This window comes from Pogona vitticeps, chromosome 13, assembly GCF_051106095.1.
Source record: "Pogona vitticeps strain Pit_001003342236 chromosome 13, PviZW2.1, whole genome shotgun sequence".
In the NCBI taxonomy this organism is placed as follows: Eukaryota; Metazoa; Chordata; class Lepidosauria; order Squamata; family Agamidae; genus Pogona; species Pogona vitticeps.
In genome coordinates this window covers 16,417,799-16,443,012 of record NC_135795.1, presented here as the reverse complement: position 1 = coordinate 16,443,012, position 25,214 = coordinate 16,417,799, and the positions used below count along the sequence as shown (strand labels likewise).

Here is a 25,214-nt window from a genome sequence, read left to right as displayed (position 1 = left end):
GATTCTCTGCTGAGTCCCTCACACTGTCCCTCCTCTTTGCCTTTTGTGCCAGCCATAATTGCTTTTGGAATTGTCTAAGCTCCAGAAGCCCAGCAGAAACAGTATCCTACATGCAGACAGGGAGTTTGTGCGGCAGGAAAGGAGACCTTTGAAATCATTAGGAAGAAACAGACTAAAACTCTGTCACAAGAGAGAGCGAGAGCAAATACCAGATGCAATCCACCACCTGTCTTAGGCGAACACCTCCGATGAAAGCATGCAATCCCCCCAGGGCTGCCAACAAGCGCTTTTTGCCTCCAACGGAATAACGCTAAGTACTCTAGTAGCGACCTTTGCATTGTCTCTCATATAACCGGCGCGGTTGTGTTCGAGGCTTCTCTGAGGCTAATGGCTGACAATTCTTTGGGTACCATCAAGCGAGCACCAACTGCTGAGAGATGGCGAGCCATAAAGCAAATGTTTTCAGAGAAGCTGAGGGAGGGGAGAAGAGAAACCCCAAATAAAAATTGTTCTTTGTAGAAAGCTGTCGGAGCGTTCGGAAGCACGAGGTGTATTTTGAGGGAAACAGGTGCTGCTGACGGAGGCAAATCCAGTGGGTTTTTCAAAGGCAAGTCGCTGCAGTGTGGCTAATCAATGTTTGCTTTATTACATGCCACACATTTTAATCAGAATCAATAATCTCCATGATAAACAATTAAACAATTATTCCTCACACTATTGAGTTTTCTGCTGAAATCGATGGGTGCTGAGAGCCAGAGCTAGGTGAGAGTTCTGCATTCAGACATCAGTGGGGCCGGCATTTTCATTCACATGTCATCCAAGAAGATTAACCTTCTTCTGGCCTCTGGGATCTCCCTGCTGGCCCTGTGGTGTTGATGGATTTATTTTGCGCTCATAATTCAGAGTAATAATGGAGTGGAAGAAGGGGGATTCAGAGGGAGTGGGTTCTGTTTGACATACCACCTTTGCCCTAAAAGGGAGTATAATGACAGTTGAGGGATTAAAAAAACATGCAGGGATTTTTAAAAAAAAAACATTGCATACGAGAGATGGAAAGAATAAAAACCTCATTCTCATTGATTTAGGCTGTGTCAAGATGATGAGACGCTGGGATAAGAAATTTCAAACCCCTGTGAAATTCCTTGTCTTGTTTTCCACATCAAAGGATCATTCGTTTGCACAAATTGCCTCTCCTGTTCTTCTCCTTTGAGAAGCTAAATGTGGCTGTGCCCATCACACACACAGTGAGCACAGAAGTACTGGGTGATTGTTTAAAAAGATGCGAGAAAACCATCTGGTGCTTTAGATTCATAAAATCCACTTTATTCCTGGTAGTTATGCCAATGAGCAATTTTGTGAAGAAGAAAAAAGGAGCAGTGTATCAACTCTATTGAGAGTGGGAGGAAATTCCTCTTCTGGGCCCACCTTAGCTCTGGCGGGGTAACGATGGTGAGGGTGACCTATTTCCACCTGACCTATTTCACAAAAATGCCCTGATTACAGGGGACATGATAGACCTCTTGTGCTAGGTAAGCTCTTTGGGGAAAGGAAGGATTAAAGAAAGTAATAAATAAGGATTGTCTCATCCTCTTTTCACACCATGTCCATGTTTTTGTTTCATTTTTCCTTTCTACTCTTAAGTGGGAGATAAAGAAATAGAACAATTCCGTATGTTCTGTATGCTGAATTCTAATGCTGTAACTGGAATGTCATATATGGAATAAGTACGTCAAAGAACTTTTGTGTGCTATATTCTGTGATGTAAGCTTTCTGTTCATAGCGTGGTCTTGACGGAACAAGGAGGCCAGGGGCCAGAATGCAGCAGAGATTAATGGGAATGGTGAAACAGGTAGCCATCAGCACAGATCAGAAAACAGGAGTGGAGTGGGGAGAGATTGCAGGCTGGTATTCTCCAGTTCACATCAGAGTATGGATCTTTTCTCAGCATCTGTTTGATTTTGAGCCTCAGCTTCGTATTGATTCCATTTTGAAAGGAAACTGTTGGTGTTCTCTAACCTTGGTGACATTTGAAAACACACCAGTTGCAAAGGCTGCTCTTGGCCCCTTGACCTCCTCTGCTCAGAGGTCTGAGGAAAGTGAGGGCAGAGCGAAAGGGCATCCTTCCACAATGTTGCAGCAACAAGCAAGAACAGCTGGGAGCCAGATCAGTGAGCCTGTGCAGTGGCTGCATGTCTCTGGGAAACATAGTCTCGCCATGTAATATTTTCACCCTCTGGTTTTGAATAGCTTATTATCTCTGTGTATCATAAAGATGTCACTTTCGATTTCAGAGCGGCCTGCCCCTCCTAGGAAACTGAGCATCCCCCAGTCTGAAGTGACCTCCCGAAGCCTGCAGCTGCACTGGGTTCCTGGAAGCGATGGGTCATCACCAATACGCTACTTCACGGTGCAGATGAAAGAGCTGCCAGGCGGTGACTGGCAAACATATTCATCATCCATCAGCCACGAAGCTACCTCCTGCATAATTGACAGGTACCACACAGAGGCTCACAGCAGGAAGGGGCAGGAAGAATGACACACTTTGACACTGTGAGCATCGCCTAGCCTCAAAGCACCAAGCAGACTTTTCTTTCATTATAGGAGAAGGAGGAAGACAAAAGGCCTGGTGTCAAAAGTGCCCAGGAGAAGTGAATTGGATGTTTGGGATGTGATGCTAAGGCTCTCTCCCTCCAGTATCTCAGGAGCACCCTCATTGAAAGCAGTTGCTGGTGTTCCTGGGAACTCGCGCAGAAAAATTGAAACATACTTGTACTACCCCATTCAAGAACCCGCCCAAACCTCTGGGTTCTTCAGCATGCTTAGAGGGGAACACCTAGGCCAGCCCCACTTTCATCACTTTGCTCTCATGAGCAGGAATGAATATGGAGAACAGGGAGGGTTTACACTAACACAGGAACTTCTCCTGCTCAGACAAAGTTGCTAACATGTGCATAGCTAAGCACTCCATTCTAAATATGTTTGGGAACCCACAGGCTATAATGACTGGACGGATCTTCTGTCTAGGATTTATGCGCAAAGTTCTAGTCCTGGTGCAGATTTGGCAGCAATGCGACTCTGTTCCAAAGTCATTGTGCAAAGTCACTACAAAGGTCCAATGGGCTAGCCCACTTTTCCCTTTCTCTCTTTTTACTGTGAAATTTCCCAAAACAAGGTGAAAAGAAAATAACAATGGAAATGCCCTCACGCCCAGCAGGGAATGAGCACTGAGTCAATAAGATGCAGCAAAAAGCAAAGCAAAGTGTGCTGCTTATATACCGCCCCATAGTGCTTCAAGCACTCTCTGGGCGGTTTAAAAGTTAATTATGCAGACTACACATTGCCCCCCCCCCCAGCAAGTTGGGTACTCATTTTACCGACCTCGGAAGGATAGAAGGCTGAGTCAACCTTGAGACGCTACCTGGGATTGAACCCCAGGTCGTGAGCACAGTTTTGTCTGCAGTACAGCCGTTTAACCACTGCGCCCGAGGCTCCAAAAGGATGCAAAAATGATGAACTGGAGGCAGTAAAGGGGTCAGAAGCTGCAAAAATGAAGCCGTTCCTTCACATGGCAGGTGAAAGAGGATCATTGCTTGGCAAACTTTGTAGGGAAGGAGCTTGGTGTCAGCAGTGGAAGCTGGCATCTCTGATAGAAGCTGTTTTGTATTTTATATCTTAACCTTGCAGGAGCTATCCACGGTGCTGACTGATAGTCCCCAAATAGGTATCAGCACCATGGATAGTTCCTTTGCCACTCAAGGCAGATAAACCCTGGAGCAGGTTTGCTGAAGCCACAGAAGCTGCCAGCCTCCGCTGGGTCATGGAGGTGGGCATAGCTGAGTGATGTGAGTCCCTGCTGTGACATATAAAACCACGGCTTGACTCCTTGATCCAGCTGGCAGCAGAAAAGCAACATGTGGAAACAACAAGTGTCTGTGCCCCTCCCACAAGAAAAAAAGGCTTCAGGAAACACCTGTTGATACTGGAATGAGACAATAAGATTCTGAAAACTGAAGAGCTTCTGGCAGCTCTGTATTTTGCCTCAGTGGGTTTGTAGTCTGAGGCCCGCCTGCTTTTCCCTTGTACTACGATGAGGAAGAAGCAGTGCAGGCTCCCGGTGCTTTTTATGGGGAAACACTTCCTCAAAAAGGAGGACAGGATTTTAACCTCAGACAAAGGGTTTCCCAGTTGTTTTCACATAAGCTAATTGGGTAGCCCTCATTCTTTCTCTCAACCACCTCTCTAGCACAGCAGAAAAAAATTCTAGGTCTTGCCAAACCCCCCCCTTTTTTTTTTTTTGCACTGACTGTTGAAATTCATTCCCAGCCGTGCACAGATTCTGACTCTGTGAGTTCCTTATCTTGTTTTCAGATGAAATGAGGGCAATTTTATCTGTGTTGCCATACTGAGGAATAGAGCGATAACATCACCCTGTTTAAACGGCATTATCCAGCCTTCATTAGATTGTGCAGGAATTAAAATTCCTGTGGCAGAACCACCCTGTACCTACAAGGAGACTTGCCAGTTGCTGTTTGTCTTTTCTGCCGATCCAAATCTGCTGAAGGCAGTGAGGCTCTTTTCACAGAGGAGAAGGCTGGGTGAAGAAATGCATTTTGGCACCAAACTGAAAATGATCAAGGCAGATTGATGCATTTTTAAAAAATCCACAAATGTAAGGAGTGGCTTCGTCTGGGGATAATTTCCATAAGCCAGATGGGTTGCAAGGCATAGAACAGATGAGATGGCCTCCCGTCTGTTTTTACAGCAAACCTCCCCCCCTCCCAACCTGTATGACTTGATCCTGTTCTCTTTCATTATCAATTACTGGTTTCTTAAAAGTTTGTTTCAATAGATGACTTACTGTATAAGTTTTAGCGTGCACTGCATATCTCTTTCCCTTACTTCCTCTATACTTGTGTATGTGCATGTTTGTGTACTTCCCTGAGTTGGGGCTGGCTGTGGAGCCAAAGGTTGGGAGTTCAGTTCCCCAGTGTGCATTCCAGAAGAGCCAGCCTGGGTGGCCTTGGGCAAGCTGCACTGTCCCAGGGCTCCCCCTAGAGGAAGGGAAGGGTCAACCACCTCTACCTAAAAAACCCTGGAAAGGATTGTTGCAAGTCAGAATTGATGTGATGGCATGTAGTTATTGGAAAGCTTAGTAATTTAGGTCTCTGGCAGTGGAGTTCAATTCCCCACGGTGCCTCCTAAAAGAACACCCAGCCTGGGTGGCCTTGGGCAAGCTGCACAGTCCCAGGGCGCCCCTAGAGGAAGGGAATGGGAAACCACCTTTGCCTATCCTGTACTTAGAAAACTCTAGAAAAAGATTGCCAGCATTTGAACGTGGACCTGTTTGTATTGTTCACTTCTTCTAAAAGGTAGGGAGGCAGCAAGAGTAAAACTTCTCAATTATAATATATATATATATAAAGAACCACAACATATGAACCATAGAACTCTGATTCATAGATTGAGCAGAAGATGGTAAGTTGTAATTCAAAACCCTTAGAGACAAAAAAAAGTCTCCCCAGTCTACTATCACAATCATATATTACACATGCATTTACTTTTCTCCCCTCTGTGTAGTCCTTCAGTCTTCTTTTTTATTCAGAAATACAACCCAAGAAATGTCCTCCTACGGCATTTTTTTAGGATCATACCAGCTCCAAAACATGCGTGTGTGAAGCATCCGAGGCTTTATTCTCTGGGATTAAGGGAGAAAGGATGACTTGCCCCTTTCCTAACAGGATATTTCCTGAGAGGTTCCCTCAGAGCAATTTAACATGCTGTCCATCATCCAGGCATTTTATCCCGCCGTGTTTAATCATTCATCCCCAGCAGTTTTATCTGTATTGCTAGTTGGCCCTACAGGATGGAAGACCTGGACTGGCTTTAACCGATTAATTAGCTAAGCCTATTATATGCGACTCTGAACTCCTGCAGACCTTGTTAGCTACTCAAAAGAGAGCCTCCCACTAGCAACGCTGGAAGCACTGCTGAAGTAGCCTCAGCTGGAAGTCAGCCTTTGCATATCTTAAAGTCACTGAGTACATAGAAAACCTGCAGGGAATCCCCTGTCACTGTCTGTGTTAAATAAACTGAGTAACAGTATAAGTTGGAAACACAGCAGCGATGAAAAATAACATCCCCACAGCACTGCCTAGGAGATTAACCGAGACGCTGGTGCCCAGGAAGCTCCATGCCAGCTGTCCCTCTGGTGCTGGTTGCCCCTTGGAGAAGCCTGCCCATGTTTCCCGTGCAGGTGGTGATGGCAGATGAGGTTTGACCACCGCAAAAGGTGTTCCAGAGCTTCACTGAGAAATACACACATAACACTGGAAATGACTGAACTCCAATAGGCATATGTGTTTGAGTTTCTGCTCTTAATTTTCACCTCCTGGCCATATTCTGTGGGATGGCCTGTGGAAACTGGTACATGTTTTGGTCAGCTTAAGCTCGTGTGGATGACAACCCAAGTGAGTTGCAGTCCCTGAGTTCTTGTGCTGAATAAAGCATGTCATGGTTCAAGATGTCACAAGAGTCTTTGCTGGTTTTTCTGCAATCAACGTGCACAGCTAGCTGGACGCTGGCACTGAGGACTGGTTGGTAAAACCGGGTAGTGTTCTGAAAGCTACGGGCAGCAGCCCCGAGCTATTTTCATGCCTGGAATAGCTAACCCAACTGGTATAGCTTCTTTGGTCTCCCCAAATGTCCTCATGGCAGGCACAAATACAGGAGGAAGACTCCATTATTGGCCTCCACTGGTTGTCTCCATAGGTTGGGTGTTGGTTTTTCCCCATTTCCATTCAGTGGTGGTGGCACAGATGATCAAACGGCTCCCCTAGCCATTCTGTTATAATCAGCAATCTGTCCAGGGATCCAAAAACAAAACAAAACGAACAAGCAAGCAAAGAAAACCCTGCCTGCTGCTTTTAAACATGGCTTTAAAGATGTCCTGGACCTTGGGCTGGTATTTTACCCAAAGACTGCATGAGACAATGTGGAGGGGTTTAATTTCTGCTCTGTTTATGGTTCCGTCTTGCAGGCTGAATCCATTTACCTCCTACAAGCTGCGTCTGAAAGCTACCAATGACATTGGAGACAGCGACTTTAGCGCCGAGACAGAGGCAGTCACTACTCTGCAGGATGGTAAGGGCCAGATCAGGTAGCCACTGAGGACATACTTGTTGCCTGCATATAACAGTAATTCAGAAACTGTTTTGTCCAGTTCATTCATTCCCAGTGCTGCATGTTGAGTATAGAGGACAGGAACACAAATAACAATCATTTAAAGCCCACTGGTAAGGTACTGTTCACAAAGTTTAGTCTCCTCCATCATCAACTATCCTGCAGTGTCTTCAGATAATGAATCTTGCCAGAAGCCTCCAAACTGAATTAAACCCAGTATGAATCCAGGTTCTGTGCTAACAAGCCATTATCTTGCCTGAAATTGAATAATTTACCGAGCAACATTAAAAATGAATGTAGAATTGAGCGCATGTTTGGCGAACTTTCTTCAATTGTTTTCTCTTCAAATCCACTTCTAGGCTGCAGAAGTGCTAAACGGTTGAATAAGAAGGAGAAGCGTGTGCATGTCCAGCAAGCATAAACATTTAGCTCAGTAATTGGAGTGGGCAAAAAAAAAAAAACAACCACCCAGTTTCATACCATGTGCATTTTGTGTTATACATAAACTACTGGCAGGTGGTTGTAAGTTGAGGAGGCCATTAACGAAGCACAATAATTGTTCTACTATACCCTGGTATCTTCTATAGAGACTCAGCCCTCCCTGTGCAATGTGCTACAGCAGTGCTTCCCAACCTTGGGTCCCCAAATGTTCTAGGACAAAAATTCTCAGAAGCTTTCGCCATGAGCTGCCCTGGCCAGGATTTCAGGAAGAACATCTGGGGGCCCAAAGTTGGGAACCACTGCACTACAGGCACGTCAGAAATGTAAGCCTGTTCAGATACTACTTGTTGGATTTGACTTATGGAGAGAAGAGTGCCATCCTCAGCTTCCTCTTGCAAAAGGGATGGTTTGAGGAGGAAGGATTCCCATTTTGTGTGGAAGCGCTACATGTAACCAAGACCCCTGAAAAAGGAGATGGAACAGGGTGATGTGATCACCAGATAAGCGCTGTGGGGATGCGGGGAGAATCAGCTGTAGACCTTGAGCTCACACATGATGCACGTTGGTATACTGGTTAGTTGGTCGGCAGAGAAGTGAGTGCTCAACCGGATAGAAGTCGGATCCTTACTGAAGACCAGGGTTGCTTTGCACATTTGGAAAAATATTCTTGGGCCAGGAAGCTCACCACTAAGGCCTCCTGGAGTCGTTTTGGCCACAGACCTCTCCATCTTGTCTTTTACATGTGGAAAGGAGGAGTGGGGTGGGTCTTTCAGGGAAGGAGAGGCTCTCCTTCCAGTGGCAGGCCTACATTTTGGGGGCCCAGAAGCTTGAACTGTGATGGGGGACTCTTTGCAAGCAGCCTCAAGGTCTGGGTAACCACGGCTATCTTCTCCAATGGGGTCGTTCAGCAATAGATCACGCTTTTAAAAAAATGGACGAAAGCCTCCTGGAAGCTCTAGCTTCATTGGTTTCATAGTAGATCCGTCTGCTTCTCTTACTTAGTGCTTGTGAGCACTCTCTCTTACAGTTTGCAGTCAGCAGTGGACTCAGAGAGCCCTGCAGGTAGTTCAGAAGCACTTCTTTGATGCAGAGACATCTTCAGTAGGCATTGTGTTGTTTTGCATTGTGTCACTGTCCAGACAACAGACCTTCGGCCATTCCACCTAAAAGCTCCGCACTTGCCTTGATTATGACTGAAGCTGCATGCAGGCACTGGTGGAGGAGGGTGGATATTTCTCTGAATTGGCCCTTACTGTTGCAAAGGACTCTGGAATTACTGCCTTCGGAGATAAAATGTCTCATTCCGACCAGAGTGTGCCAATTAGGATGCAATCCAAAGGGACAAGCAACGAGTCTCCTTTCTCTCTTAATCATGCCCCACAGTTGCCTGGGAGCTGGCAAGGAGTGGCGTTTTGGAAGCCGTTTGTTACACGTCGTGGCATCTGCGGCAGAGAATCTGCTGCTCAACAAAACAAAACAAAACAAAAAGGCAAAGGAAAAAAAATCCACCCCGGTGCTCCCACATCCCTGGATGTGCAAAAAGTTTGAATCCCAGCTTTATCTTTAAGGTGCCACTGTTCGTCTCCTCTCTGTTTGTTTGAGCGGACTAATGTGGCTGATGGTCTGGAACTCGGTTTGATGAATTTTTAAGTTTCTCCTGCCCCCCCTCCCTAAAAACAACAACACACTTTGGGCTGAGTTTTAAAGAACCCGGAGCACCCCCCCTCCTGGCCTCCGTACAACAAAAGTGATTAACTGTAAAAAGCTTCTCACCTCCTCGGCAAGCTCCGAGGATTTATTTTGCTGAGCAAAAGCCCGGTGCTGCTAGTGGAGCATTTTAGTGTGGAGAGCTGGGAGCACCTGATAAGCGTCCTCAGCTTTGTCCCTGACACATCCTGTGCATTTGCCGAACAGGTAGGATAGACATGGAAAGCGGGCTTAGGTGGCTGGGCCTCTCCTGGTGGTGGGAGAGGGGAGGGGAGGGAACTGGGGGGGGAACGGGGGGGGCAGGGGGAAAAGAGGCACTCACCCGGTCCTTTTCAATTGGACAGCACAGCTGGGGCTCGGCACCAACACACAGAAGGAATGTTTACTGACAAAATGAAATATATATATCTGGCCTTCTTCTCTTTCTTTTTCTTTTAGTTCCAGGGGAGCCCCCAAGTTCTGTGTCTGTGACCCCACACACAACATCTTCGGTCCTTGTCCAGTGGCAGGTTGGTAGAATATAAAATATTCTGCTCTTTGGATTAGAAGAAAAAGGGTGGCGAGGGGGGAGAGGAGTCTGGTTTCTTGGCTTAGGACAGAGAAGTGGGGAAAGGAAACAGCCTTGGACAGACTATTGGAGGATCATCAACCCTGGGACTATCTGAATAGCAAGGTCCATGACATGACCTGCCATCTGCCTCAGACTTTGCCTTTGAACTTAGCTGCAATCCTCTCAATAGCCAAGAGAGACATAGATTTTCTAAACAGTAGTATGTCGTCATAAGCCATTCCCCTTGCAGTGCAAAATATTTGAGAACTGTTTGGTCGTGAATGAGCAATGAAGAATCATTAAATTTACAAAAAATGTGCTCTTTGTTGATACGGACCAATTCAGCTGCCGGCATTTCTGCATTCTTCTCGTGTGAGGCAGATTGTTATGAGGAACACTTCCAAATTTACCAGCACACCACAGATAGTTGATTCTGACAGGAAGTAGTGGCTTCCTGTACAGGGTACAGGTACAGATAAGCATAGTTGGCTGCCTCAGTCAGCCCTGCCGAATCAGAACACGCGTGCTGGATGAACGTGGTAGGATCTCCAGTCTAATAGATCCAAAGATCTCCAGGATGGGAGTGGCTGCTCTTAAGAACTAAAAGAGATGCTACAGATAAGCCATCAGTGCTGAAATCATCTGAGTGTTCCAGGGAAGTAATCTAGGCAAGTTTGCTTGTCTGAGAAATCAGGAGGGCAAATGAAGAAGGTGTGTACATTTTGACAACCAATCACAAAAGGAAAGCAAGCTAATTTGCGAACTGGGGGGAGGTAAGAAAAGCTTGTGTGAAGTTCATACAGGATCAACACTCAAGGAGTGTCTGTTGTGTGTCATTTGGCCTTCGGCTAAGACCCTGCATCACAGTAAAATTGGCTTGGAAACCAAACCACACAGGCTCCCTTCGGGCTGGAACAATTTTGCATTAAGATATCTACTACAGTTGCTGCCATATCACAAAGTGTATCTCAGATGTTGAGTCTGTCCCTTATGGAGAGGCTTAGTCTGCACAAAAGTGCTCAAAAGACCTGACTCACATAGTAATAAGTCAAAGCGTGCTGCTTGTATACCGCCCCATAGCGCTTCAAGCACTCTCTGGGTGGTTTACAAGTTAATGATGCAAGTTACACATTGACATCCCCCCCCCCCAGTGAGCTGGGCACTTGGAAGGATCAAAGGCTGAGTCAACCTTGAGCTGGCTACCTGGGATTGAACCCCGGGTTGTGAGCACAGTTTTGGCTGCAGTCCGGCAATTTAACCACTGCGCCACGGAGTCTCAATAACTCTCTGTTACAACACACAGAACACATGAGAGGCAAGGTGGCTGTATCACGAGGAACTCTGCATAGGTGTGAATTGGTAATCCACCCTCTAGGGATGGAATTTGAGGCAGAATACAATGAAGCAGTGCATGTAGGAAACAAAGGTTGATCCCGTTGACGGATATCAGGTGAATAATGAATGTGAAATAGGTAGTAGTTTAGATAATTGGGTGCTTTTTATTTTATGAAGCCATAATGGGATAGGTGCACCTGAGCCACGTCAAGAGAATTGAAGGCAATTACATGTCATTACTACGCTTCTGTTATTTGGATACTCAGCAGTTTAGACATGCCATAGTTTTCAAATGAAAAATGTAAAATAAGCTCACACTCCAGCTCAATGCTGTGAAAACACAAGCAGAACAAAGGTTGCATTCCCATGTAGGATGATATTTTAATGGTTTCCTAGCAAACGTACAAAGTGCAATTAGATGCTGATGCTTTAAGCTTTTCTGGGGATTGTTGGAAACCCACATCGTCATGAATGCAGAGGGTGTTTTTTGATAAGGCAGTGGTTATGTGGATTGATTTCTAAAATCTTATTGGTAGTAAAGCTAACTGGAATGCTTCATTCCAGTTTGTTGCCTCCAGTGATTTTTTTTTTAAAAGGTTCACATTGTACAATATAAACAAAGTCTTTTTATTGTTTTTGTAAACCTCACTGGATGCCACTCATCATCATCACTTTAGATCCCCCGCTTGCTAGTCTTAGAACAAGACAGAAAATCCTAAATAATCCATTACATCAAATGCTGAGTTCTGTCCAGGAGACAGATAAGAGCAGGATGCCCTGACCTTTCCACAGAATACATTTGCCAAGGCAGAAGTATGATTATCAAGGCAAAGAGGAAAGATCATCCCAGGCCATTTATCTCCTTGGCCTCTTTATGCCAGGTATCTTAATAGCTTTTGATTCTGTTATAAGATCTGAGCTCTGGAGAGAAGCCTACTTGCTCTCTTTTGAATGGGGACCTGATATGAATCTGGAAGCTTTTATAAAAGGAGAGGAAAAGAAAGTAATGGGGGGGGGGGAGTTGCTGTGGGACCCTTAGTATCAGGATGCTGATTATCTAAAATGACTAGTTAATTGAACTGGCTGCATGTACCTGCATAGATTTTGATCAAGACAGCTCCATGCAAACAGCCTTCATTCTTATTCAGATTTCTAATTAACTGAATGTTGAGGATGTGTGCTCCAGGCTGTTCAGAAACTTAGTCTCCAGCAAAATTCATAGCGCTGGACTGAAAGGTATTCTTCACCAGACTCCATGACACGTTTAAAAATACTTTAAAAACAAAAAGCTCTTTGGCTTCTGAATTATGGGGAACTTAAATTATTTTAATTAATGATTTCAAGCATTGAGGTTCATCAGAATAAGAGAAGATTCCATAACTGGTTGTGGCACTCAGAGTCATATTTATTCTGGAGTCAAGTTAATATGCTGGGGACATGGAAGAGATTGCCAACAGTGTAGACCTGCATGTTTTATACATCAAGCAAAGACTTACCATGTAGACCCATTTGTTCATAGCTGGGTCATCTGTGTAGCTTCTTCATGGTAGCAAGGAAATACTGCTATGTAGCATCTATCCCCAAGGGCTTATTAAACCCTCCATGGAATGATATCATAGTTCCACTTGAGAATATGATTCAATCATGATTATCATCAATACCTCTTTGTGTGCGGGAGTAACACAAGAAAATGTTCATGAGATCTTTATGGAAAAAAGGTTCTCCCTCAATTCCCTGTCTCAAAGAATGCAATGCTCACATTTGAAACTGATGGGAGAATGGGTGATGGGATGGCATATTAAGTCTGTGAAGTTTGGGTTGAAATTGTTTACCTGGATCCGTATATCAGCTGGGCTTATATCTGATGTAACACCCTTGGTGGAAACACCCTTGATCAGTCTGTGATGTACCCCTGCCCTTCCAAATTTACCACTGCACCACTAATTGTCAACTCTGTCTGGAAGTAGCAATAAATGTCTCATGCCTGTAGAAAGAAACTGGGATAGATAACAGCATGAGCAGAATGCTTGATCTTGTTGTGTCCCCAGCAACTGCCAGTAGCTTCAGTTATCAAGGGCTGCTTTAGTCTTCTAGACCAATGGATCCCAACCTTGCGTAACCCAGGTGTTCTTGGACTGCAACTCCCAGGAAGCCCGGCCAGCACAGCTGATGGTGAAGGCTTCTGGGAATTGCAGGTTGAGAATGGCTGGGGTAGATTCATATGGCTTCAAAACAAATCTAGACATGCATGCATTGTACCCATAACTCTAATGTATTGTTTCATGGGAACTTCTTACAGCCTCCAAAGGCAGAGAGCTTGAATGGCCTTCTCTTGGGATATCGCATTTATTACCGGGAGTTGGAATATGAAAGCACAGGATCAGGATCAGAGTCCAAGATAATGAAGAACCCATCAGCTTTACGAGCAGAGCTTACACGTGAGTAGCTTGTCCTTTCTGTCCTCCTGCTCTTAATCCAGTAAAAGCTATTTGTCATCCCCAGCATTCAGTAGTGAGGGCACTAGAAAGGAGGCTGAATTATCTGACACTTGCGTGAAGCTAGGACAGATGTTAACTGTAGCTAATGAGAAGAGAGATTTGTATGTGCTCTGCGGTCCTCTATTCTAGGCTCTCTGATGACTAGCCGATAGGTTTACAGTGTTTCCAAAGGCAGACATTTTTTCCCTCTTTTCTCTCCGCTGATATACCCCATCCCCAATTACTTCCTGCTTTCTGCTCTTTCCATCTTGTGGCTATCCTGCTAGTAAATCAGGTGTCCAAAACTCACTTCCCTAGTCTATCAAATTAAGGGCTTTATCGATCGAGAAGGGAGAATAAAGGGTTGAGGGGAAAACAGAAAGCCTTATCCAAACCGTGGAGTTATGACGTCTCCTGCTGTGCCGAGAGCGGTGCTGTTCTCCAGCCATATTACAGCCTTCCATGAAAAATAAATAAAACCAACACAAGTAATTTCAGGGTTTCTCCTGTGTATGTGTGTGTTTCTGTCAGTCCTAAGTATATAGTTTCTATAACAAATTCACTACACATTCAAACTTGGAGAGCATAGAAGAATCTTGGGGAATAATCCTTTCTCCAGGCCAGGCTTGTTGGCTCAAACACTGCTAATTGCTTTTTACATTCCCTTACATTGCCATTCGTGTGCCTTTTCTTTATGGGTGGGGAAACTGGGCAAGCCTTCATGACTGATGGTCTCTTGGCATGTTATCAAGGAAGTGATGTGGCTTTTATTGCCTGTCAAGGTACCGTCCTCGAGCCTAAAGCTGTCTATGTGTGTACCGCATCATTTCCCTCTGCCTGCGCTGTATATCATCTGCAATAACGGTTTTCCTTGCACTCTAACAATTTTCTGCTTTGCTTACCCTGAATAGCCCAAAGCAGCTTCAAGACAGTGAACAGCAGCTCTGTGTTAACAACATGTGAATTAACACGTAAGTGTCTGCGTACAGATGTGGTGTGTTGTGAGAGGCAGCTCTTCATAATTCTTGAAGAATATACAGGTTCCGAGTGATCCTTTGGTTCCCCCAGGATGGGCTGCTGCTAGTGGTTCAGATTTCCTGGTGATGGAACAAGAGAATTCTATATTTTCTTAGCAATTCTTATCTGGTGGAGCCATGCTGATTCTCATAAATTGACCAGTCTAATGGCAAAACCTGTGCAGCAGTTTGACTTGCTCCATATTTCCCAGACCATTGGGAAAGTTTTATGGAACTCAACAATATTTCTAATTGCCAAGAATGACTGGGTATCTCTGCTAGCACTGGGCAAAGTCAGAAGAGAGATGGATAAGGTTTGCACACCGCTCAAGGATGTGTCCTCTTGGAAATAAACCTAATGGGCTTAGTTAGTTCAAAGGCTACTCGGTTTTTGATAAGAATGGGTTTGCTGAATACACTTTTCCACTTAGAGTAAAGCTGAGAAAGTCGCTAATGGTTTTTGACCACCCAAATCGGGATTCCTTTTATCCTTGCCACTCTGTGAATCTTTGATCTTTGATAGTGAAGTGTAACACAGGATTTGGGGGCTTCTGGCTAAAAGGTCTGACATTCTCCAGTTACCCTCGGCCTTTTGTGTCCAAGGTAGGTTATCTGCAAACGGGGTTCCAACTCTCTCACATCAGTGCATCATGCACTATAGCTGCTTTTACAGAACAAACCACTGGACGGTGGTGACTATAGCGATGATCCTTTTGTCAAAAAAGCAGCTTACAAAACTAAGCAACAAAATTAAAACATCATTAATCCCTTAACATTAGTAAAATGTAGTAGAGACATTATAAGGAAAACTTTTTTAGTTCCCAGTGGCTGGAAATCGCTCCTGAAGAGTGTGCAAGATTGCTGGTCTCTTGCATCATGATTGCCATGAGATGTGACAAATTGAACTGGATCTGGTATTGAACATTGGATCCACTTTCTCATGCTATCATTATGGGATTGCTTTCCTCCATCGTAAAACACTGCCCCACTTCAAACTCAGAACTTCTGTTCGTCTTCCTCACTAAATATACTAAATTCCCAGCCCCTATGAACTTTTCATGAATTCATTCCAGTGTCTAGGTGGTTCTGCTTCAGCAATACCCTTCTCTTCCATATTGCCTTGACAAAGTATCATCCCTTGCAGCAGAAGGGGAAAAAATGCTCTCTTGTATGAACTGGCAGGGGTTTCACACCCCATAAAAATGCTACTTTCCTACAATATATCAGAGACATTTTTATTTATTACGCTGGTGAAATGTAAGCAGTAAATCAGATACCATCAGCTGTCTGTCTACCTGAAACCGGCAGGCAACAACACAGTGTTCTGTAGACTCAAATACGTGGGCAGAATACATGTAAATAGTTCAGGAAATCTGAAATTAGAAAGGTTTGTTATTAATCTCATGGCGACTTTCCTGGGCTGAAGGTTTTCAGTGAACCGTGGTGCTGCTGAGGCTGAAGAGTAACTCACATGTACCAGGTAAACTGATTTGCAAGTAAAGAACCTGAAAATTTCACAATCTTTCCTCCCTAGCTATCAGTCTGCTATTTTGCTTGCAGACTCTCCCAGATAGGCCAACCTTGTAAAATACGTAAATGGCCTCAATTTAAATATGTAGATCCTAGAGTTGCAAGCATCTATGGGCCTCTGAGATGGTGCATAGATGCAAGTGTTTCTCTTTCCTGTCATGCTTTTGGTTATTCATTACAAAAATGCAGGAGTTCTTTTCATACGCACCCCTCTTTCCATGCATCTCTCCTCCCTGGTTTCTTACTGCTGTCATTTCTTTTTCTACATTGCTCATTGATAAATCCCTGCATCACAGTTCACAAAGCAGTTGCCTGTGGGCAGGTTGACGATTTTAAATGCTGTTCTCAAGTTTGTGTGTTCAGGATACAATCATGGTGAGAGACAGGGGGTCTTTCCCTTCCCCTCCAGCTTCCTATCCTTCCAGGAATCTTTTAAACATTGAGCAGCCCTAGATTCCAGAGGCGAACTAGTCCAATGTCTGGTGACTGGGGGAAACCCAGCACTGCAGCATCCCTGCATCTGAATCTCAAGCAAGACTTACAGGCAATAGCTCCCCTCTTCCTGCTGACAGCAGCTGAGGGCACAACTGTACCTTGTCAATAACCTGTCAGTAGAAGACGGAATTCCTTAACTGGAGTTGCTTTTCTTGCTTCCCCAAATTTGAAATTTATTGTTTTGTCCTGTGACTGATCACCAAGCTATAACATCTTCTGATTTCTCAGACATGCAAGCCTGCCTCAGTTACATCCTTTGAGGACTAATGGGATTTTAGCACCAATAATAAGTTATCTATAATGTAAAGCTTGGTTCAGGTGCACAGTGGGAACTGAACATACAGCTCCATTCGAGTTGGCCATCATAACTACTAGCTGCTGATAAACTTTCTCTTCTTTCTCCATGAATGTGTCCAATTTCCTTTTAAAATTGATGGTAGCCCACATCATCTTCCATGCCAGAAAACTTCATAAATGATATAGGTGCAGTGGGAAGAAGACATTTGACTTTCATGTCCTGGATGAACCCATTCCAGTGGATTAACTTGCCTTCTGGTATTACTTTCCTTCTCCAGTTTCCACCCCTCTGCATCATTTTCTAAACCTCTTATCATGCTCCCCCTTACTCTCCTCCTCCCAGCCAAGAAAACTAAAAAAAGCTCTAGAAGCTTTAGCATTTTCTTCCTCCCAAAGAAACTGTTCCAACCATGTCATCATTTTAGTTGTCCTGTTCTGCCCCTAAAGAAACTCTGTGTACTGTAGTCTTTTTGAGAAGATCTAAAGATCTCTATGCAACACTTCTCAGCTGATTTGCCACATTGTACAGTTTCCCATATTCTCTGTAGGAAAACTCTGACAGTTACTGTGTTTCCCCGAAAATATGACAGGGTCTTATATTAATTTTTGCTCCTAAAAATGCATTAGGGCTTATTTTCAGGTGGTGTTTTATTTTATTTTTCGTGTACAACCATCTACATTTATTCGTATACAGTCATGTCATCTTCTTTTGGTTGCTGCACAAGGGTGGAGGGCTCGGGTTTCACTTAACTAGGGGTTATATTTGGGAGTAGGGCTTCTATGACGAGCATCCTGAAAAATAATACTAGGGCTTATTTTCAGGTTAGGTCTTATTTTCAGGGGGAAAGGGTATTATTAAACTGGTATGAAAACCAAATAATTGTGCCTCGTGTAGGCCCAGCACCTGCATGCCGGCCCCCCTGATTGGATATTTCACAGTTGATTTGCCTTTCCTTCGGGTCTATTGAGGATTTTTAAAGGCCACATTAAAGACGATGCAGGCTTGTAACCCAATTATTTGCATTTCCAGAGCTGAAAAAGTACAAGCGGTATGAAGTTGTAATGACAGCATATAACATCATTGGGGAGAGCCCTGCCAGTGCTCCCGTGGAAGTCTTTGTCGGTGAAGCAGGTAAGGAAATCAGCCGCTCGTGTCCTATAAAGTAGATCTGAATACATCTCCCAGCCATGAACCCTATCAGATTGTTAGAACCGAGATGGCAATCTAGGGTGAATTTGCCTGCGCCAAAACATTCCCCTTGTCATCTCAGCAGCCACTCCTCAAAGCCAATTTCTCACTGCAGGGCTCTTGTATATATCCAAAACGCATGGGATGTAAGGAGCTGCCTTCTACTACCTGCTGATCTGCCTACCCCAGTATTCCATCCCTGGTTGGCATCAGGATTTCCATCTGTTTTCCCCCCAGCTCAACCTGGAGAGCCCTCGCGTTTTTGAATGGCCTTGTGTCCCAGACTAATCAGGTCTGGCCTTGCTTAACTTCTGATCACGGACAAGGTGGATGCAATCAGGCTGTTAGGGTGATGCGGAGACAACGGGGGAAGGGTGCAATATTTAAGACAGAGCATAAAAAGGTCCTCTTTTTCCTTTCTTTTTTTACGATAGCTCCCAAAATGCCCCTAGTCATGCTGATTGATGGATTCTGGGAACTGTAATCCCAATTGATTTCTCCAAGCTGTGATTTAAGGCTGCACAAAGGAAGCACAGAATGAAGGGCAGGGTATGGTGTTCAGGTTTTGCAGTCTCATTTTTCATGTTGTTATAAAAGCGCAATTCTTGTGGTTGCAAAACCGAACTTCAGTTTCTTGCTTGGCCAAGTCCTTGATTTTTGCAGTCCCCATCAGGCAGGGAACAACACCCCATGCCTTTGGCCACTGACCCCCTCCTGGACAGCTGAGTCCAATGTGGATGGTCTGTTGTGAAAGCTGATGCAACTCTTAATTTCAACATGTTAGTGAGGTTTCTGGGTATGGGCTCCTGTGTCATTGCCTTGCTCTACACTCAGCCTTTCCCTGTTGAAGAAGGGGCGCTGAGTTAGATTTGACCTCTGCTCCCAGTTAGTACAACTCAATTTTCCTTCACTGCAGTTACCCTCTTATTTCATATTTAACATGCAAAGGTTTCATTTCAAATTCTAGAATTATTTTCATTACCGTTTCATTAAATTCATGATGTCTTGGGTCTTGGACAAGCTATTAGCTCTTCCTGACCTTTTCATTTCAAACATTGCTGTAATCTTCTGTTATCTTTCACTACAACTTCATAAATTTATCAGAAAAGCTGTGCTCTGAGGTGGTTCTTACTATTGCAGTGTCATTAGTATATTATTCTCCTTCTGGTCTATCACCCACTTGTGAAAGAGAAGAAGAAGAAGGGGGGGGGAAGGAAAATGAAATAAAATGTAGACATAATTCTACATATAGCAAGCAGCGATCTACTTGATCTGTAAGCTTCATGAAGATCAAGAAGATCAAAGACTGATAATGTGGCTTAATAGCCAAATTCCAGAGCTGATAGTCAAGGACGAGAGGCAACCCATGCCATACCCCTAAGGTATCTATTTAGCAGTTCCTCTGAGGAGCAGATTGCTTGGACTGAGAGGCCTCTGACCATTCTATGGCTGGGGCTGCCACACAGCAGAGAGGCAACCGATAAGCCCTCCTGCCAGAGAGGGGTCAAAGGGGGATGAGGAGTAAAGCTTTTCAGACTTTATGATTGGTCTAAAAGCTAGAGGGGTCTCTAAGATGCTACTCACATTCAACGTTTTGCCTCTTTACTTTGATGAGCAAGCAGCAGGGCCATCAAAAACCTCCCAGGGATTCCGAAGGGAGCCAGTTGTACCATCGTCTTTGGTGGCCCCTGTTTGTTCTCCTTAAGGGCTCAGTCCTTTGCACACCTCAGCTTCTTGGGCTGCAGGGTTGATCGCAAAAGTGTTGGGCACTCAGTGACCTCTTGGGTTACCAGTGTGTTCCTTGGGATTCTCACGCCTCGGTTTCCAGAGGCAGCCTTTTCTTGGGTGAGAGGGAGCCCCTGGCTTTCCAGGTGTGTCACTGTGTCACTGCCAGACTGCGACACTACACACACACGCACACACGCACACACCCCAGAATCCACAGACCTGGAGTTCACCTCTTATTTGGGAAGGTGAATAAGAGGAAGTGTCAGTGCATCCTCTAACACTGATCGACTCCCCCACTCTGCTGGTTCTGTGTCGCCTTTTCTGGAAATACAGTGGATTACCAAATGAATAGTGTTTGTGTAAAGTGAAAGAAAGAGGTAAAACATGCAGCGAAATAATAACCTTTTTTTAAAAAAAAAAGTGATAAATCCCCTGGTTTGAAGGAGACAGCGGGAATGACATGTATCACTATAATTGACAGCGAGACTGACAACCTTCACACTTCACAGGAGCAGGGAAATGTGTCTGCTTCGGTCCCTTTCCACCTGCTCCCCCCCTTTAAATTTCTAAAAAGCAAATATAATGAGCTTTGATAATCACCCCCTTCTTGAGAAGGAGCTCTGGAAGGCAGCAGCCCCGAGAAGAACCAGGCTCCTTTTCCAATCTCTGCCACTGACTGTCCTGCTTTCTTTGGACGAAGCCGACGACCTATCTGGGCAAGGGAGACCTGCATGGGCTTCACGAGGGAAGGCAGGCAGAAGTTGCATGGTGGAGGGACAGCTGGTTTGGGTCCCCTGCCTGGGACCTGAATCTTCTTCTTCTGTCCTATTTTGAATGAGCCCCAAATTGTCCTACTGTTAATGGTAATTATTTCCCATCGCCTCCTCCTTGCTGTCGCCAACTGCACAGGCCCCCCAGGAGGGACTGAAGCTATTATTTCCCATCAGCTGTTTTCCCACTTGTGTTAGAAACATTGCCTGCAGGTCTCAGAAGGCTCTGCTTTTCTGACAGCTGTAGCTGGAGGAACGGCCCCCGTATTTCAGAAGCAGCGTCCAGGTTTTTATAGGCAGGCGAAGAACAGGCAGGAAGGTGCTCTGAGGGCACAGGCTACCCACTGAGACAGAAAGTAAACAAAATTTCTGGCTGAAAGGGAAAGTGTAAAGATGGAAACCAAGTCTGGGAAAGACACCAGGTCTGTTTAACCAGCTGGAAGCTTTTTGCGATCTTTGCTTTGTATGCTGCAATGCTTTCCTCTCAATCTGCCAAGGGACCTCTGTGTGCAGGTCCTCTAGATCCTGTTTTTCTGTGATTCCTGGCCTTTTTTTAAAAAAAAAAAAAAGTTCTTGGAGGAAGCCTGAAGAATAGGGTGGGAATTCTAGAAACCAATTGGGGCATTTACGGAAGATGCCATGATTCTGTCTGTGAGGGCCGACTCCTTCTGTCTCTCCCATTTGGCTCAGCAAGGATCCTTGGCTGCAGTCCAACAAACGAGCCACTCAAATCTTTGGAAAGCAAGTGTGGAAGTAGAGGGCACCCCCTTGCCGACGTGCAGTTTCTTCTGCTTCACTTGTTGCCAGAAAAAGGCTCTGAATTCTGCGCAAAAGCCAGTGCTGCCATCATTACAAAAGTCATGCATGTGAAAGGAATTCATACTTATCTGCGCACACAATTTCAGCTTCATGAGTACACAAGAAAAAGAGCAACCTTCTCCAGATGGTTGCTAAATTCAAAACACAGGAATATGTATATGCAAAGTTGTTGTGCCTTAGTATATGTTAGAACATCTTTTCTTTATGTTTTGGTACTGTGCTCTACTGTGGTAGCGCTGTGGGTTAAACTGCAGAAGCCTCTGGGCTGCAAGGTCGGAAGACCAGCCATCGTAAGATCGAATCCACACAACGGTGTGAGCCCCTGTCACTTGTCCCAGCTCGTGCCAACCTAGCCATTCGAAAGCATATAAAATGCAAGTAGATAAATAGGGACCACTTTGGTGGGAAGGTAAACAGGCATTCCATGTCTAGTCATGCTGGCCACGTGACCACGGAAACTATCTTCGGACAAATGCTGGCTCTGTGGCTTGGAAATGGGGATGAGCACCGCACTCTAGAGTTGGACACGATGGGATGAAATGTCAAGAGGAACCTTTACGTTTACCTTACTGTGCCTATATAGGCATAATCTTTCCTATCTGTTATCCATTTGAAAGAAAGAAATAAAAGTTCCAGGCATTCAAATAGACAACACAGAAGCTATGGTTCTGCCTGTGATGCCATAATTGTGGTGAGATGGTCCATGGCTTCATTCTACTGCAGCTTTTGCGGGTCTCTGAATCTGAACTAGAATCCATTAGAAAAGGGACTAGCTAAAGTGGAGAATAGTAATGTTTTTAAAAATTCCACTTTCTACACTAAGACCAATTTGTTCTTGCAAACACAGAATAGATTCTTTAAACTATTTGCTGAGAAATAATGTCCAGATTGAGACATATGCAGGATAGGTTTATCTGCCACCCTTAATTCTCTGCTGGGAAGGCAGAAAATACAGGGAGATAATTTGTGCCGGTTTCATACTGTACGCTGAAGCAGCTGACTGAGTGCCTCATTAACAGCTCATTAAGCTGTTAATATTACTCATAAGCAGTGCTCCGTATGACTCAATATGTTGCATGGAGCAGAAGCAACTCCTTGTTTAACTCTTGAGCAAAGAGCCTTGTTTTGTCATGTTGCAAAGTTGGAAGGGGAGGCAGGGGTTTAACAGAAAATGCAGATTCTTTATCTCCCATTGGGCTTGGACCATTTCTTGAGAAAACTCAGCCATTTCAAGAGAGATCATTTTAAGCTTTTTCAGTGTTGTATGGGGAACCTCCCTCTGTTACTTGTTGTGGCAAAGACTAGTCAGGCAGAGTGAAGCAATAGCCCCCCTCAACAGACTGTGGGTGTCGTGAAAAGGCAGCAAAACATTCTGAGCTGGCCTTCAGGCCATCCATCCCTCTTGATCCTTGACATGGTTGATGTGGCTGTGTGTTTCTTCATCCCTTTCTCTGTTGATGTTTCCTGAAGTTACAAAATCTGTGAAGCAGTTTGTCTGTCAGCACTCAGACAAAGAGAGTTGAAATACCACACTGAACCCCATTTCCACAGAAGAAGTAGGACAGCTTGAGGGAATCCTACCACCAGGCCGTTTGGTGGCCTCCAGAAACCACCTGTGGCTCCAGTCCGAGAACCCTAATCTTGTGGATCTTCACAGCACAAACAACAGAAGGCCAGACCAGGAACTCACAGCTATTGTTGAAATGCCCACATGGATCCAGGAGACCCTTTCACCCAGGAGCTGAGGAAAAGCAAGGATCTATGTTGACTCAAATACAGGTGCAAAACCAGGAAGACAGCTGGCTGATAGCCTGGATCCAAGCTCTTCCTCTTCACCTGCACCTTTACTGGGTTGGTAGCTCTTTGCTCTGGCAGAAACTCTTAACTCCAGCTTCACAAGAGAAGTGGGCCATAGATGAGGTGCTACCCAACACACCCAGCATATCTGGCTGCAGTTCTATCCAGCCATAAACTATGGGGCACACAATCACCCTTCAAGAGCAGACTTTGCATCCCTCTGCTTTTACTCATGCGCCTTAGACTCCCACACAAAGACCTTGCGATATACAAGTCTTTGGAAGAAGCAGGTTGAAAGCAGCCCCCCTCCCCCAAAACGCACAGAGAGAGAGAGAGAGAGAGAGAGAGAGAGAGAGAGACCATGATATATTTTCTGAGCAACTTTGAGCCTTTTGGGGAGCTCCAGATACAGATAATGGAAATTTTCCAACCAGCCCACTGAAGGCCAGTTTAAACACCATTTCCTGGAATCTATTTTTGGGTTGCCTTCTGATAGAGTGAAAGTGTGCCTGTGCCCCTGGGCAGGGCTGGGCGGATAGGATTACATGTACAGATGGTTCCGCATGACTTGTTTCCAGTTTCCTACGACATTGCAAATGAGCCTGCAGTTTGGAGCGTGTCCCTGCCAGAAGCAGACCGCCTCACCCTCTCTGGCGACCCGTCATCTACCCTCTTGATTGAGCACTTCTTTTCCTAGTTCTGTTTTCTTGCTTTCTCTCCCTTGGTGAAATGCTTGGAAATGAAAAGGGTGATGGAAGGAGGCTTTCATTAGAAAGGGCAAAGGGGGGAAAAGAGCGTAAAACTAGCAATTTGGAATGCATGTATTGCCGCAGTTTAATAGAACAATTGTATGCTAATTTCCCATTGATTTCATGGGAAGAAGCGCTCTGGGGATGTTTGAGTTTGCAGTAGCTTCAGCTCCCCCTAGTGGCCATTGGAGATGATCTCTGACTCCCTGCCAAAGGAAATCAAGAAAGAATAGCAGGCTTTCTTTGCTTAAACAAAAGGAATTAGGGCTGTAATCAACAGTAATTTAATGAGAAGGTATACTATTATTAGGTCTCCTTATGGGTTCTGACCTTTCTGAAGATATCAGATGAGTCTCTGATACAGAAAGGCATTGCACAAATCTTGACAAACGAACTGGAGAAGTAAAAAGCAAGCTGTAAGCTGCCTGCGTAGGTGGGTGCTTATTGATGTACAGCACGAAGCAGATCATTACGGGAGAAGTTGAGAAGTCAACAGGTTTCTGAGGAAGCATGCAGGAAGTTGTTGGACAGCTATGGAGGGCATGGTTATTATTATCACTGATCATTAAGATTCACTCAGACCTAGACATACACAACCGGCATATTGTCCTTCTTGAAAAAGTGGTGTAAATCTAGCTAAATCGTAAAAACAAGCCAACCAGAGAAAACTCAAAGAAGCAATCAGAATAAAACAGATCAACAGTGTTTTCAAAACTCTGACAAAAAAAATTAAAATTAAAAAGCTCTTTGCCTGGCCCTGGAGAATTGCCAGCAAGGCGCTAGGTGAGAGTCTCCAAAGGGATTTCTGCCAGACAGGGTCTCGCCACTGAAAAGACCCCTCTTAGAAGGTGGCAGGGACATATGGAGGCAAGTGATTCCCCCTCTGGTATCTTGGCTTAAAGCTGCCAAGGGAAAGTTGAGACTGTCACTCTGAACTGGCTTGGACTAAATAAGGGGAATGAGGAATCCATGTCAGGCAACCAGCTGCACCGTCAAATGAAGACATAAGGCAGACCTTGACTCAGCAGCCGCTCCTGAACTACAACGAAGGCAGCCTGCCAGCAGTAAAGCAAGCTTCTCGTCACCATTTTTTTTCAGCCATCAGTAGATATGAAAGCACCTCATCCAGACTTTT

The 25,214-nt window shown here is 44.8% G+C and overlaps 1 protein-coding gene across 6 annotated transcripts in view; it reads left to right on the top strand.

The window, feature by feature from the left end:
• Positions 1-25,214, top strand: part of SDK1 (sidekick cell adhesion molecule 1) — a 574,835-nt gene that overhangs the window by 486,235 nt on the left and 63,386 nt on the right. For 5 of the 6 annotated variants that reach the window (XM_020802390.3, XM_020802388.3, XM_020802387.3 and 2 more), the window contains 6 exons: positions 2,292-2,493; positions 7,037-7,140; positions 9,766-9,836; positions 13,512-13,650; positions 14,601-14,660; positions 18,058-18,159. In XM_020802390.3, the coding sequence (XP_020658049.3) occupies positions 2,292-2,493; positions 7,037-7,140; positions 9,766-9,836; positions 13,512-13,650; positions 14,601-14,660; positions 18,058-18,159 (678 nt within the window). The remainder of the gene's footprint in view (positions 1-2,291; positions 2,494-7,036; positions 7,141-9,765; positions 9,837-13,511; positions 13,651-14,600; positions 14,661-18,057; positions 18,160-25,214) is intronic. The other variant, XM_020802389.3, reaches the window with a different exon arrangement.